The 16,345-nt window shown below is 40.6% G+C and overlaps 1 protein-coding gene across 1 annotated transcript; it reads left to right on the forward strand.

Moving 5' to 3' along the window:
- The first annotated feature begins 2,888 nt into the window (after positions 1–2,888).
- Positions 2,889–9,883, forward strand: ACRV1 (acrosomal vesicle protein 1). The gene is made up of 4 exons (XM_019433519.2): positions 2,889–3,025; positions 5,774–6,364; positions 8,626–8,745; positions 9,498–9,883. The coding sequence occupies exons 1-4, from the start codon at positions 2,974–2,976 to the stop codon at positions 9,620–9,622; spliced, it is 888 nt and encodes a 295-aa protein (XP_019289064.1). The 5' UTR covers positions 2,889–2,973; the 3' UTR covers positions 9,623–9,883.
- The last annotated feature ends 6,462 nt before the right edge of the window (positions 9,884–16,345 follow it).

Raw genomic sequence — 16,345 nt, forward strand, 5'->3', positions numbered from 1 at the left:
CTTTATCAATAACCAGTGGGGACAAAAGACTGCATCCATTGGATGCAACCATTAGCGCAAACTATCATTCCTTATCTGGCTTCAACCACAGAATTCCTGGCTTTTAGTTTTAAAAAATACTTATCAGTTGTCCTGTTAGATATGAGTTCCTATGCTGAAGGAATTTGCAAGGTTTCAATGTCTTGAAAAGTTCTGAAAAGTGTCAATGTCCTGAAAAGTTGGCCACCTTTCCCAGGTTACGGTACATGGATCCAGCCTCCTGGTGTGCAGGGATGCTCATGGGGTGAGGCTAGTGGGAAAGGTCCCGATTTGTAGCATTTATAGATTTCCACGGTGCAAATGGCAATGACCAGCTACCATCCTGACATCGCTGAATCGGAAGTTGAGAAGACACGTGCCCACCATTATATAGTATTTCCAGCAAACAAGGGTACTAAATAACATTATGAGCACAGATAATAGCAAAATGTAAAATAATAAAGAATTGATGAGGTTTTCAGTATTTTTTACCTCTGTTTCTAATATGATTTCTCAGTTTATATGTTAACTTTAATAATATCTGTGTTTAGGGTGCTTGGGTGGGTCAGTCAGTTGAGCGTCTGACTCCCGATTTCAGTTCAGGTCATGATCTCATGGATTATGAGAGCGAGCCCTGCATCAGGCTCTACACTGACAGTGCGGAGCCTGCTTGGGATTCTCCCTCTCTCCCTCCCTTACTGCCCCTACCCTGCTTGTGCTCACTCGTGTGTGCTCTTCCCTCTAAATAAGTAAATAAACATTGAAAAAAATAATAATAGCTGTGTTCGACAAGTAGCTTATAAAATTCCTGAACTTTCACCATCAGCTCTCATCCGCCAGTTCAAGCCAGCTCCCAGCACACCACGGGTTAAGTCACCATCGTGCAAAGAAGCTGGTAAAGTGAAAGGTAGAAATTGCTGTATCCCTTTACTCACACAATTCCCAGTGATAATATCACACAGCCCATCCCCGACTTGAGTTGTTATATCACAGAAGGAACAAATCTATACAGACAGCCAAACAGAGGATGTCCCCACCTTTGAACAGGCCTCTCCTTCTCAGGTTCGTGCCGTATTCAAGAATGCGTGGTCTCGAAAGGACTGAGTCTAACCATCTGTTTGTGTGCTGTGCGACTGGCAGGGCTGTAAGGCTGTGGAAACCGAAGCTGGAGAAGCCTGATCTTGGACATCTTTGTTTGGAGTTTCTGCAGCAGGTTAGGAAGAACTTCATTGCTCAGGATTTTAGTTTTAGAAGTCAGTTATGGCGACAGAACAAAGGAAAATTCTGATGAGGACAACAGACCGAGAAGAAGCTGTTTCAGTGGTGCAGGGGAGGGATGAGCCTGAACTTGGGTTGTGTCAGTGGGAGTAGAGAAGGGCTGATAAACTGAAGAAGTAGTTAGAGGTAAAATTGATGTATTGTGTGAGGAGTGGGAGAAGGAGGAGCCCGTTACTGAACCAAAGGTCCCAGGAACGGAATTGGGGTACAAATGATGAATTCAGTATTACGAATGTTGAGTTTGAGATGTTGTGGGAATACTTGGATAGAAACGTCCAGCTGGTAGTTGGAAATCTGGATCTGAACTAAGGAGAGAAGGCTCTGTGGGCCAGCTTGCAGATATGAGGAGCCCTCAATTTGTAGGTGGTGGTGGACATGATAAGGCTTCTTAGGGAGTGTGTAAAGAGTAAGAATTCTCATCAGGAAGACGGGATGGAGAAGTACAATTTCAGGAAAAGTGGAGAGGAGCACTAGGAAAAGGCAGAGAGCATTGCATATTCAGGGAAGAGCTAGAAGTTGGCTATGGGTGGGGCTTGGGATGGACGTAGGATGAAGAGGAAGAGCTTGTCTAGAAAGACAATTCATCCATTCCTTCATTCAGGAAGCATTTATTAAGTATGTATTCTGTGGCAAACTGCTGCTAGGTAGTGGGGATACTACAGTGATCAAGACAGACAAGGACCCTGCTTTCAAGGAGTTTAGAGTCAAATGGAGGAGACATATATTAAACACATAATTATGAGTGACAAATACATCTATTCTGGGTCCAGCATCCAGTAGTACATGTAACAAAGTGCTACAAGGGAGGAAGGTAGGGAAGAAGTAGGAGGTGAGGGCCAGGGGATCTCTGCCACCCAATCCCCAGTATACCGGGTGGAGGCCTCATTGCATCCATCTTCTACCCCCTTGACAGAAATTACAGCTCAAGGCACAGCTCTCAATGATCCCTTGTCAATCTCTATTTGTGCCCATATCATGTATTTGCCAAAACCAACATGTTACCACTGCCTGGTGAACAGCAGGAGCTGTAGAAGCTTTGCCATGTCAAGATCGAACCAGTGTCAAAACTGTGGCAGGAAAAGAAGAAATATTTCAATCTCAATCTGTGTGTGTGTGTGTGTGTGTGTGTGTGTGTGTGTGTGTGTGTGTGTGTATATATTTCCCCCTCCAATCTTCCAAAGGCTAAATCTAGTCTGCAGCCAAACCCAGCTAGCATTCAGGTGATCAAATCAATAGAGGTCAGCCTACAGGGCCAAAAAAGGCTGATTTAAAGAGCCAAATAGATAATAATCAGCCAATCACAATTCATTGTCAAGAACACTTTTGAAAGAGAGTAAATAACTTCTAAATTTTATTTCAAAGAGAGTATGTTATTTTGGTAATAAGATGTTTTTTAAAAAAAGATAGGGCAGAGAGATTGAGCCCCAAGACACCACCTGACACATGGCAAATTAGTCTTCATTGGCACAATTTGCCGTGGGTTGTTAGAGGGCCTTCCTGCCTGAGCAGCCTACAGGAGAACCTCAAAGCTCAAACCCATTGTGAGGCAACACGGGTGGTCTCTGAGATTCTAGAATTCCCAGAAGCTGTAACCTAGTATTGGGAGCTTCTGCTCACAGGTTTACTTCACAGGTCTTGGGTGCCCCACGCCAGGGTCCCCTCTTCCCCAAAATCCAGATGAAGAAGTTTCTCTTACTAATGAGTCTTTATCTGGTTGGATCTGCCAGAGGTGAGTCCCTTATATTGGCTCTAGGAGGCCTCTTTAAGGTCTTTTAGCCCTTGAAGAAGAAAGTTACCCAAACCAATCTGACTCAGAATCAGGAAGAGCTAAACGAGTTCAACTCTGAGAGCTCCTGAGTCCGTTGATTCCTCCTAGTTATGGCTTTACCACCAGAGAAGCCCACTGGCTTGGCACAGTCTCATTCCTACTTCTTTCAACCACTCACCATTTGAACCTGTTGCTCTGTGAGATGAGAAGATAAGTCTAGGGGTTCTGTGGAAGTCCATTGAAGGTTTGTCCCAATTAACTGAGTGCAAGGGATCCTTATGTAGTTGATGTAGCAAGGAAAGATACAAGGAGACGGGAATGTGATGTACCTAGAAATCCATCTCAGAGCATAGCTATGGGCCAGAGACCTCACGAGCCTCTCCTTCATGGCCATGTTCTATCTATCCAATTGTCTGTATTTCCTCTTTCAGGATCCTCATTCATGAAGGGCTGTGCTCCCTCATTCCTCCTAGAGGAGAAGAGAGAGGCCGTGAGCTCTGAGGTGTCAATTAAATGACAAATGTAATGTTGGTTCTCAAAGAATTTTGGTTTTTACTTTCTTAGACTTTCAAAAATTGACTCAGAAATGTCAGCCACGTGGTGAAACAGTTAAGTCATCAACTATAAGAATGACTAAGAAATTAGTGTGCTTTTTCAACCTTTCTGTATCAGAAATCTCTGTACTAAAACTTCTGTTAACTATTGAAGAATAAGGGGTGCCTGCATGGCTAAATCGGTTGAGTGCCTGACTCTTGATTTCAGCTCAGGTCAGGATCCCAGGGTTATGGGATTGAGTCCTGCATGTCGGGCTCCGTGCTGAGCATGAAGACGGCTTAAGATTCTCTCTCTCCCTCTGCTCCTCTCCCCCGACTTGTGCTCTGCCTCTCTAAAAAATATTAAAAAAAAATTTTTTTTAAATATTGAAGAATCAGCAAAGCAGATATTTCAGTAACAACTTTTAAAAATAAAAGCCTCCCAAGGGGCGCCTGGGTGGCTCAGTTGGTTAAGTGTGACTTTGACTCAGGTCATGACCTCGCGGTTTGTGGGTTCAAGCCCCACGTCAGGCTCTGGGCTGACAGTGTGGAGCCTAGAGCCTGCTTTGGATTCTGTGTCTCCCTCTCTCTCTGCCCCTCCCCTGCTTGCTCTCTGTCTCTCTCTCAAAAATAAACATTAAAAAAAATTAAAAAATAAAAATAAAAACCTCCCAAAAGCCTTAACAAATCATTGCTTTATCAATGTATTCTAATCCTAGTCTTTCAGAAAGTCATTGATTATAAGGACTGCAAATCACCCAGAATATATATATATATATATATATATATATATATATATATATATATATATATATCATTGCAGAACTCTTGCAGAGATAAGGGTATTTTAGAGACTTAGGCTACCTTAGCCTCAAAAGATCTTGTAATTCCTCTCAGCTTTTGGCTGGGATTAATAACTCAGTAGCCTACCCACTCTCCTCTGGGTTACTCAGTCTAGTCAAAGAGTAATAATCAAATTGTTTGGTGCTACATTCCAACAAAATGAAAATCATACTTAAAGAATGTTTGTCTGATAGTCATTGGTGAAATGGATTAAAGATAGAAGAAATTGGCCAGAAGAGAATGACCAGTTAAGAGTTTTGTTAAGTCCCAGTGTAAAGTGGGAAGGAGAGAAAAATAAGTTGAGCACCTAAGGAATAAACTAGGAACTTCACAATTTATCTTATTGAAGACTCGTGGCAACTACATGAAGTGAAGTGGATATAAATGGTATATGTCACAAGGAGTATCAATTCAGAAATAAATAAGCAAAGAATGTTTTTATCTTAATAATTTTTTAATGTTTATTTTTCAAGGAGAGAGAGAGAGACACAGAGCATGAGCGGGGGAGGGCAGAGAAAAAGGGAGACAGAATGTGAAGCAGATTCCAGGCTCTGAGCTGTTAGCACAGAGCCCAACACAGGGCTCAAACTCACAGAGTGTGAGATCATGACCTGAGCTGAAGTCGGATGCCCAACCAACTGAGCCCCCCAGGTGTCCCTTACCTCAATAATTGATGGCAACTTTGAGTCTCCAACCCACATGGATTGGTGACTGAGTGTGAGCAAGAACCTGAATTTGCCAAATAAAAGTGTCTTAAATCCTGTCTCATAATTTTTGTGGGTTCCTTAGATATTTGTCATCTCTAATTTAAAATTTATCCTGTCTAAAGGTTAAAACCTTCCACGTTAAATTCCAGCCAGAACTACTTAGCTTCTCTTTCCCTTTCATATCTTCATCCTTCTTGCCTTTCATCCACAAAGACACTGGAGGGAGGGCTGGGGGTGGACTTCTGGTTATGTGAGTGATGATGGTACTTTGATTTCCAAATGCTGGCTTTGTCAGGGGGAGCACGTTATTTTCCCTTTAGGTGCTTTTGGTACATGGGCAAGTGGGCCCCCCTGTGCATTTCTTAACAACGCAGATCTTAAAATTCTTCCTTTAAATGCCAGGGTTGGTCTCTGTGTGTTTCATTACTAACGCCTCTGACCTTCATGGTCTCTTGGGTAATTCACTGAGTTCCCCCAACATCTGTAATATCTTCAGGTGCCTGATCTGGCCCACAGGAAACCCAGGAATCCCACAACATTAGCCTTACTGCATACGAAAAGCAGTCTTTATCCCAGACATTCTTTCTCTCACCTTCACTCTCTCTTCTGTTCCTTCTCCACCCCAGGAGCATCAGGTCAGCCTGATGAACCTCCTGGTTCTATGGATCATCAAGCTTCCGTTCAGCAATTTTCAGGTGGGTACTTTTCACTTGGAAACCCTTCAGATGGTGAGGCTTTGTATGAGACTTCTTCAGACGAGAGCAGTTTAAGTGAGCACACCTCAGGTGGGCACGCTTCAGTTGAACACGCTTCAGGTGAGCACGCTTCAGGTGAGCACACTTCAGGTGAGCATGCTGCGGGTGAACACATGTCAGGTGAACACACCACAGGGGAGCACACTTCTGGTGAACAACCCTCAGGTGAACAGACTTCTGGTGAAAAGCCTTCAGGTGAACAGACTTCTGGTGAACAGACTTCTGGCGAACAGTCTTCCAGTGAAAAGCCTTCAGGTGAACAAGTTTTGGCTGAAAAGCCTTCAGGTGAACAGGTTTCAGCTGAAAAGCCTTCAGGTGAACAAGTTTTGAGTGAGAAGCCTTCAGGTGAACAGGCTTCCGGTGAACAAGCTTCAGGTGAACAAGCTTCAGGTGAACAAGCTTCAGGTGAAAAGCCACCGGGTGAACAGCCTTCAGGCATTCCACCTTCAAGCACACTTTCAGGTGAGGCCCCTTTTCAGGTGAGGCACATCTGGATGGGTACTAGTCCTTGACTTCAGGTGTGACCTAGGCAGAACATCAAGAAAGCCAACTTTAAGGAGAGGGTATGGAAGAGAGACTAATTCACAAACACTTCACGAAGAGCTCTCTCAAAGATGCTCTTTACGTCTCTTGATAATAATACCAGGAGGCAGGATACAGGTTTTGTGGGGCCCTGAGAGCTAAGCAGTTTTGAGGGCCCTCTTTAAAACACACACACACACACACACACACACACACACACACACACACAAATACAAAATGCCAGCAGTCCCTCCATCTTTATTCTACATAAGAAACTATGAATACACTCCCTTGGAAGGGGCTCGTGGAAGACTAGGCTCCATGAGCTTCATGCTAAATCTGCCCCAACAAACTATGTTAGAATGCTTTGCAAACTCTGTAAGTGGATATCTAGCCCTGGCTAGGTGGCTCTGTTTTGTTTGAACATGGACAATAAAGCATGAGCACACTTTTGTCTATTAGATCCACAAATAAGTTCCCAGTAAAACTGCAATGTTTTAGCTCTTACTAAAAAGGGTTGTCCAAGGAAGGAAAACAAGACCCAGAGTTTGATGTCTCAAGATATTACCAAATATAAGTACTTCATATTTCCTCCCATTGCATAAGTAGTAGTATTCCAAATCTTCTAAGAAGTAAGGCTAACATCACATCGCTAGAGAGGAGCAATCCTTGGATTCAAACTTGGGTCAGCCTGACTCTTCAGCCCACATCCTTCCGATTTCTTTGTGCTTCCTCAACTAGGGAATTGGGAATGGAGATAGCAAAAGAGGCAAAACGGAAGCATTTCAAAAAGAATGCCCTTTGTGACAAATTGACATTGTTGAAGATCAGTTTGAAATTGGAGACTGATCACCCTTTACCGAGTTTGCAACATTAGAGTATTCTAACATAGCTTATTAATCAGTTTTTACTCCATTTGTCCCGTATGGGTAAGAGCATGACAGGGGAGTACAAAGGGGAGCCAGTCAAGTGACAAAAGTTCTACTTTGCTCCTATGGAGTCAGATGTGGCAGAAGGGCATTTAACTAAATATCCAGGAAGCCAGTGGGGGTATGGAGCAAACATCAGTAATATAGGGAGCAGTCTGGGATTCTTCAGCAATGAAAATCATAGATGAAGCAGTAAGAATGAAGGCATTTCCTAAGGTACAGAACAGAGACTATGCTCTATCAGACGCAGGGCCCTCAGATGCTCAGTGAGAGCCAAGCAATGAAATGTGTGGTATCCAGGCTCCTTGCTACCCATCATCCCACCCCTTGTGACTCATAGCTATACACCTGGACCATCAGGGAATTTCTTTTTTTTTTTAATTTTTTATTTATTTTTTTTAATATATGAAATTTATTGTCAAATTGGTTTCCATACAACACCCAGTGCTCATCCCAAAAGGTGCCCTCCTCAATACCCACCACCCACCCTCCCCTCCCCTCCCTCCCACCCCCCATCAACCCTCAGTTTGTTCTCAGTTTTTTTTTTTTTTAATTTTTTTTTCAACATTTTTTATTTTATTTTATTTTATTTTTGGGACAGAGAGAGACAGAGCATGAACGGGGGAGGGGCAGAGAGAGAGGGAGACACAGAATCGGAAACAGGCTCCAGGCTCCGAGCCATCAGCCCAGAGCCTGACGCGGGGCTCGAACTCACGGACCGCGAGATCATGACCTGGCTGAAGTCGGACGCTTAACCGACTGCGCCACCCAGGCGCCCCTGTTCTCAGTTTTTAAGAGTCTCTTATGCTTTGGCTCTCTCCCACTCTAACCTCTTTTTTTTTTTTTTTTCCTTCCCCTCCCCCATGGGTTTCTGTTACGTTTCTCAGGATCCACATAAGAGTGAAACCATATGGTATCTGTCTTTCTCTGTATGGCTTATTTCACTTAGCATCACACTCTCCAGTTCCATCCACGTTGCTACAAAAGGCCATATCTCATTCTTTCTCATTGCCACGTAGTATTCCATTGTGTATATAAACCACAATTTCTTTATCCATTCATCAGTCGATGGACATTTAGGCTCTTTCCATAATTTGGGTATTGTTGAGAGTGCTGCTATAAACATTGGGGTACAAGTGCCCCTATGCATCAGTACTCCTGTATCCCTTGGATAAATTCCTAGCAGTGCTATTGCTGGGTCATAGGGTAGGTCTATTTTTAATTTTCTGAGGAACCTCAGGGAATTTCATTAGGCTTATCTTAAATTGGCAGGCCCGATATTAAATTGCCACACATGCTCATATATGAATGATCAAGGAAAATGTCTTCGTGGAGAGGGAGTCTGCTCCACTCAGAATTCCCAGCAGTGCATGTTAAAGAAGATCTTTGAAGGTATGTGGGGACTTCATGATACAATCTTTGCCAGGGAAACACATCCACTAACTTGAGTACTCTTGGGAGTAGTTGCAGTGGTGGGAGTCTGAGGAGGGGTCAAGCTGTGATTCCCCAGAAACTTGGAGATTCAGAAGAACCTTATCCTTTCAAGAATTAAGAGCAGCATTCCAGCTACTGATGGAGAGGTAGAGGCCCTCCATAGAGCAAGCCTATGATGTCTTAAAAGGAGACAGGGAGACTGTCTATCTCTTTGTATTAAAGAAATGTGTGAGTTGCACTTTGAGATGTTGACACATTGACCATAAGCTCAGGACTATGTCTGTCTTGTTCATTGCTATATATTCCTAGCACTTAGCACAATGTTTAGTTCATGGAAGGCATTTAGTGAATATTGAATAAATGAATAAAGAATTGTCTATCAGTCAGTGTTCATAGGTTGCCAGAACTATCTTAGTATATTCTCATACCTCTCTACTCTTATACTCACTCCTCATCACCAAAACTGCCTGATTTCCCGTGAACCACACTGCCTGATTTCCCTTGTGGTTTGTCTAGTCCCTCAATAGAGGCAGTGGGCAACAGATATGGGGAAGGGCCCAGAAAAGGCGGATGGAAAGAGAAGGGGTGGAAGAATATACAAGCTGGAGACCTTGGTCGTGCCTGTATGGGGACACTGGGGACCATGGATGAAGGCTAAGGTGGGAGAAGGAAGCCTTCTGCTCACTATAGTCTATCTCTACTTCTTTCAGGTGGAAAACTCCAATTCATGGTTCAGGGTTGTGAGAATATGTGCCCATCAATGAACCTCTTCTCCCATGGAACCAGGATGCAAATTATATGCTGTCGGAATCAATCTTTCTGCAACAAGATCTAGAAGCCTGTGCCCTTGCTTCCCGCTCTGACTCAGGCAGTGAAAATTCTCCATTACCCTACTGGGCTCAAGTTATATTGTTTCTCCCCCAGTCTATAACTAACCACATCTGTCTCCGCCTGAGTGTCAGACAGGATGTTCAAATCCCTCACCTTTCCTCTCCTATCCATGCCCTGTAAGCCATTCTTCTCTGTCATCTGCCTTCTCTTACCCCATCTCTCAACATTCTTTTCTTTCTCAATAAATTCCGTATGGTAAAGAATATAGGCTGGCGACAGACTTCTTTTCCCATTAGCCAGTTGCAGGGTCAGCCGGAGCTTAAAGTGGATGCATTTTAAATCACTCCACCTTCCTCAAAGTGAAGGGGTCCCCCAGGGCAGAGACCACAAAGAGAAATGCAAAGTAGCTTAAACAACACTGTGGAACCTTCTCTGAACCCCTACCTTTCCATCTCAATAGGAACCCCACCCCTGTCTACTTGTCAGGATGTCTAAAACTCACCTTCTTTGGCTCTGGAGAATTTTCAGTATTCAAGAGTCTACTCTTGATTTTAACAATAAAATGACTCTTTTTAAAAATGTGCTATATAAATATGTAGTAGGTCATAGTGCTTAAATATTTTTCTCACACAATGTTACGGAATCATATCAGCATAGAGGGGCGAGTGGAAATAACTATTAATAGTCCCTCACCTACCTCTATCAGTGTTATATTCTTCAGTGTGTTTTCACATACATGGTTTCATCTGATCCTCAGAAAAGAGCCCAGAAAGGTAGACAAAAAAGATAGCATCATCCTTAGTGTACAAACACACAGAATTTATTCAGATTTCATGTTGTTCCAAACTTGCCATGGTTACAGAGCTACAGTGAGCCAGGGCCAGATTTCAAAACCAAATCTGCATGATGTCAATTTGAGTTGTTTCCACTACACTATAAATATTAGCCAGAATGGTTCTTTCAAGACCAAAATCAATCCTCTTTTCCTACACAAGCCCATCTCCTTTCAGCCACTGCTCCCCCAAACCTCTGTTTAAAACTCCTGAGATCAGCTGAGTGGTCTTTTTTTTTTTTTTTTTTAATTTTACATCCAAGTTTGTTAGCATATAGTTCAATAATGATTTCAGGAGTAGATTCCCGTGATTCATCCCCTATATATAACACCCAGTGCTCATCCTAAGTGTCTTCCTTAATGCCCCTTACCCATTTAGCCCATCCCCCCACCCACAACCCCTCCAGCAACCCTCAATTTGTTCTCTGTATTTAAGAGTCTCTCATGTTTTGTCCCCCTCCTTGTTTTTATATTATTTTTGCTTCCCTTCCCTTATGTTCATCTGTTTTATATCTTAAAGTCCTCATATGAGTAAAGTCATATATTTGTCTTTCTCTGATTGACTAATTTCGTTTAGCATAATACCCTCTAGTTCCATCCACGTAGTTGCAAATGGCAAGATTTCATTCTTTTTGATTGCTGAGTAATACTCTATTGTACATATATACTACATCTTCTTTATCCATTCATCCGTCAATGGACATTTGGGCTCTTTCCATACTTTGGCTATTGTTGATAGCACTGCTATAAACATTGGAGTACCCCCTTTGAAACAGCACACCTGTGTCCCTTGGATAAATACCTGGTAGTGCAATTTGTAGGGTAGTTCTATTTTTAATTTTTTGAGGAACCTCCAAACTGTTTTCCAGAGTGGCTGCACCAGTTTACATTCCCAACAGCAGTGCGAAAGGGATACTCTTTCTCCGCATCCTTGCCAACATCTATTGTTGACTGAGTTGTTTGTTTTAGCCATTCTGATTGGTGTGAGGTGGTATCTCATTGTGGTTTTAATTCGCATTTCCCTGATGATGAGTGATATTGAGCATTTTTTCATGTGTCTGTTAGCCATCTGGATGTCTTCTTTGGAGAAGTATCTGTTCATGTTTTTTGCCCATTTCTTCACTGGATTGTTTGTTTTTTAGATGTTGAGTTTGATAAGTTCTTTATAGATTTTGGATACTAACCCTTTATCTGATATGTCATTTGCAAATATCTTCTCCCATTCTGCCAGTTGCTTTTAGTTTTCTTGATTGTTTCCTTCGCTGTGCAAAAAAATTTTATTTTGATGAGATCCCAATAGTTCATTTTTGCTTTGGTTTCCCTTGCCTCCAGAGATGTGTTGAGTAAGAAGTTGCTGCAGCTAAGGATTAAGAGGTTTTTGTCTGCTTTCTCTAGAATTTTGATGGCTTCCTGTCTTATGTTTAGGTCTTTCATCCATTTTGAGTTTATTTTTGTGTATGGTGGAAAAAAGTGGTTCAGGTTCATTTTTCTGCATGTCGTCATCCACTTTTCCCAGCACTATTAGCTGAAAAGACTGTCTTTATTCCATTGAATATTCTTTCCTGCTTTATCAAAGATTAGTTGGTCATACGTTTGTGGGTCCATTTCTGGGTTCTCTATTCTGTTCCATTGATCTGAGTGTCTGTTCTTGTGCCAGTACCATACCATCTTGATGATTACAGCTTTGTAATACATCTTGAAGTCCAGGATTGTGATGCCTCCAGCTTTGGTTTTCTTTTTCAGGATTGCTTTGGCTATTCAGGGTCTTTTCTGGTTCCATACAAATTTTAGGATTGTTTGTTCTAGCTCTGTGAAGAATGCTGGTGTTATTTTGATACAGACTGTGATGAATATGTAGATTGCTTTGGGTAGTATCGACATTTTAACAATATTTGTCCTTCCAATCCATAAGCATGGAATATTTTTCCTTTGTGTGTGTGTGTGTGTGTGTGTCTTCTTCAATTTCTTTCATAAGCTTTCTATAGTTTTCAGTCAGCTGGGTGGTCTTAACAATGTCTTTTGCAGAGCAAAAGCCTTTAGTTTTGGTAAAATCTAATTTATCATTTTTTTTTTCTTTTATGTACAGGGCTTTAGATTTCATGCTTAAGAACTCTTGGAATAGTACATCAAGAAACAAATTTTATTGTTTGTGAAGTTTAAAAATTAAACACACACACACACACACACACACACACACACACACACACACCATGAACCCTCTCCCAAAAACATATTGGTAACAGACTCTTTGTTGGCAATAACTGTTGCCTGGAAGACAATGGAACTTCAAATTTTTTAAAACAAAACAAAACAACATGTTTCTTGGCATGTATTTCCGTTGGCTAAAACTCAGTGATGGTTACATTCATACTTGTTTTTTTATGGGAATATCCATATTGACAACACATTCAACATTTTTGTATGTTAATAGAGAAATATAAGCTGTGGTTAATTTAGTATTTTCACCTATGGATTTAAATATGTCCTATTTAAGAACCAAATGAATGAGTTGGGCACTGATGTTGTGTATGTATTTCCATGAAGACAATCATCAGTGTGAAGAGGGTGGGAATAGCATTTACAGAATATATACTCTGTGCCATGAGAAGCAGTTTTGTTTATGCTTTCTCTTTTAATCTCGAAAACAACCATACAAAATTGTTAAAATTGCAGGATCCTAAGCAAGACAAACTGGAGAATCTTGTCACAAGCTAAAATAAACGGCAGTGGTATCGAGGCTCTTTCACACTCCTTTTCAAATTTCTGAGTGAGAATTATTTTAGATACATAGTACTATCCCTTGATAAACTGGCATTCAAAACTAAAGACCCCCCAAACCTGGAACTAAAATTACAAATGAATTCTCAATTGAAATATGGTCTACTGAGGGCAAGAATGAAAATGAAATCCTACTAACACAGTTGACACTTTTTTTTTGAGGGAAGGGGATAAATATCAGCTAAATCTGTTCTATAAAATATAGCTAAATCTATTAGCTATGTATTTTGAGGAACTAAGTTCAAATATGTTAAAATTTAAAAGAAGGGAAGTTCTGGCTTCCATTAATAGTGGAATAGTTTGGTTGAACTACCCCTCCTTTAGATAAGAATATACAAGTTGGATGTCTTGCTCATGCCTGCAAATTATAAACTGGGTAAAACATAAGAAAGAACTATTTAAAAGTTCCTTGAAAGGAACTGAAGAGGGGTACCTTGGTGGCTTAGTTGGGTAAGTGTCTGACTCCTGATAGGCTCAGGTCATGATCTCACAGTTTGTGAGACTGAGCCCCATATCAGGATCTGTGCTGACAGTGCAGAGCCTGCTTGGGATTCTCTCTCTCTCCCTCTCTCTCTGCCCCTCCCCCACTCTCACTCATGTGAACACTCTCAAAATAAATACACATAAAAATAAAAAAGAAAGGAACTGGAGGGAAGTCACCCCTAAAAAGATAGGAACAGCAATGGGTGAGATTTACAAGTCTGTGGCTTTATTTTAAGGGCACTTCTTCATCCACATAACACAGGGAGGGCACAACCCCACAGTTTACTGGTTTGAAGATTCAGAGAACCAAGATTAGGGCTGGCAAAGCAGCTGTAAAATTAGGGAAATTCTGGAAAGGAAGAAGCCACAGATAAGCCTCAAAATGTGTATAAACTGTGACCAAATTCTTGGCTGATCACGGACTTCAGGAGGTCTGACAACAATAGCAGCTGGAAGCTAAAAGAACTGAGCAGAGATCTGTGCTGCTGTATACCTCAAAGGAGATAGAGTTTGGAGTACAAGTCAACCTAAGATAACTACCTAGTAGAACACAAGTCGACACACTTCAGAGGAACAGAATCCAGAACCTCTACAATGCATCATTCACTATGTCCACTATATAAGAAATTAATAGACACAGAAATTAAAATGTGACCCATAGCAAAGAAAAAAAAGGTTACTGACCCCAAGATGTACCAGACATTGGAATCAGTGAACAAAAGCAGTAAGCAGCTATTAGAGATATGTTCGAGAATCTGAAGGAAAATAGTGTCATATGAATGAACAGATACAGAATCTCAACATAGAAACTGAAACTATAAAAAAGAATCAGATGGAAATTTCAGAACTGAAAAGGACAATAACTGAAAAAAATCACTAGATAGTTTTAACAGCATATTAGAGACCATGTAAGAGTCAGCAATTTTGAAGAGAGCTCAACAGAAATTATCCAATCTGAAAAATTATCCAATCTGAAAAATTATCCAATCTGAAAAAGAGAAAAAATATTAAAGAAAGAGAACAAATCCTCAGTGACTTGCACGGGACAATATCAAGCAACGTAACATATAGGTAATTGGAGTCCCAGAAGAATAGGGGAGAGATAATGAGACAAAATAATAATAATAATAATAATAATAATGGCCCAAATTTCCGCAAATGGGTTGAAAAACGTAAACTTACACATCTAAGAAGTTCAGTGTACTGAAGGTAGGAGAAATACAATTGAAAACCATATAGGCACGTAACAGTCAAATTACTAAAATTCAAAGATAAAGGGGGAAAAACTCAAAATTGGTCCCAACGAAAGATACATTATTATATAGGAGAACACTGATACAAATGTCAGCTGACTTCTTATCAAAAAAAAAAAAAGAGAGAACAGAAAACAAGGGAATTACATGTTTAAAGCCATAAAAGAAAAAAAAAATCCTGTCAGTCAGAATGTTACAAACAAGACAATTACCCTTCAAAAATGAAGGTGATGAAGACATTTTCATATAACCAAACAGGAAGAGAATTCACAACCAGCAGACCCATACTACAAAAAAAAGCTACAGGAATTTCTTCACGTGCAAGGAAGCTAAAGGAAAATGATGCCAGATGGCAACTCTGATCTACAGGAAGAAAGGTGGAGAACAGGTAAAGTAAATATGTGGATAAATTTAAGACATGTATACTATTTATTTTCCTAACTAAAAAAAATTTAATGTTTATTTTTGAGAGAGAGAGACAGAGTGTGAGCAGAAGAGAGGCAGAGAGAGGGAGACACAAAATCCGAAGCAGGCTCCAGGCTCCAAGCCATCAGCAAAGAGCCTGACATGGGGCTCAAATTCATGAACTGTGAGATCATGACCTGAGCCAAAGTCGGACACTTACCTGACTGAGCCACCCAGGCGTCCCTTCTTTTCATAATTTTAAAAGTCATGCTCACTTAAAGGTAAAATTATTTGTAATGTAGAAAGATATAATATATATAACAATAATAGCACAAAGGACAGGGGAGGTCACTGGAACTATTTCAAAAGTTTCTTATTTTTAAGTGAAATAGTACAATATTAATTTAACTGAACTGAGAAAAGATAGAGTAATCCTTAGAGAAAAGTCATTTTAAAAAATACAGAAAGCAACAGCTAAAAACCCAATAGAAAATTTTAAATGGAATACTAAAAAAATATTTGATTAACTCAAATGAGGTAGAAAAGGAAAAAAAAAATAAAAGAACAACCCCTTGGGCCAAATTGAAAACTGGTAGACAAACAGTGTCAATATGGTAAACAAAAATCCAAACATCAATAACTGCGGACACACCATCAGTGATCTTCCTACCCAAAATACATAATCTGAACCTAATCATCTGAAAACATCATACAAAACAAAACTTAGGGAAATTATATGAAATAACTGGTCTATAATCTTCAAAAATGTCAAGGTCAAGAAACATAAAGACAGAGGAACTGTTTCAAATTCAAGGAGAATAAGGAGACATGAAAACCATGCATGACCCTGACCTAAACATTTTTCTAAAGAATATTATTGAGAAAATTGATAAGATTTGAATATACACTATGAACTGGATAAGAGTATTATATCAGTGTTAAGTTTCTGGATTTCTATAAACTAAACTAGGTTGTC

The sequence above is a fragment of the Panthera pardus genome, unplaced genomic scaffold (assembly GCF_024362965.1).
Source record: "Panthera pardus isolate Hobbes unplaced genomic scaffold, ASM2436296v1 HiC_scaffold_12, whole genome shotgun sequence".
Lineage (NCBI taxonomy): Eukaryota > Metazoa > Chordata > Mammalia > Carnivora > Felidae > Panthera > Panthera pardus.

What these genes read in the sequence shown, in the direction of transcription:
- ACRV1 (XM_019433519.2), top strand. Translation starts at nt 2,974, where the DNA reads ATGAAGAAGTTTCTCTTACTAATGAGTCTTTATCTGGTTGGATCTGCC. An exon ending in TCTGGTTGGATCTGCCAGAG is followed by an intron (nt 3,026 to 5,773) that starts GTGAGTCCCTTA and finishes TCTCCACCCCAG; the next exon opens with GAGCATCAGGTCAGCCTGAT. An exon ending in ACCTTCAAGCACACTTTCAG is followed by an intron (nt 6,365 to 8,625) that starts GTGAGGCCCCTT and finishes TTAAATTGGCAG; the next exon opens with GCCCGATATTAAATTGCCAC.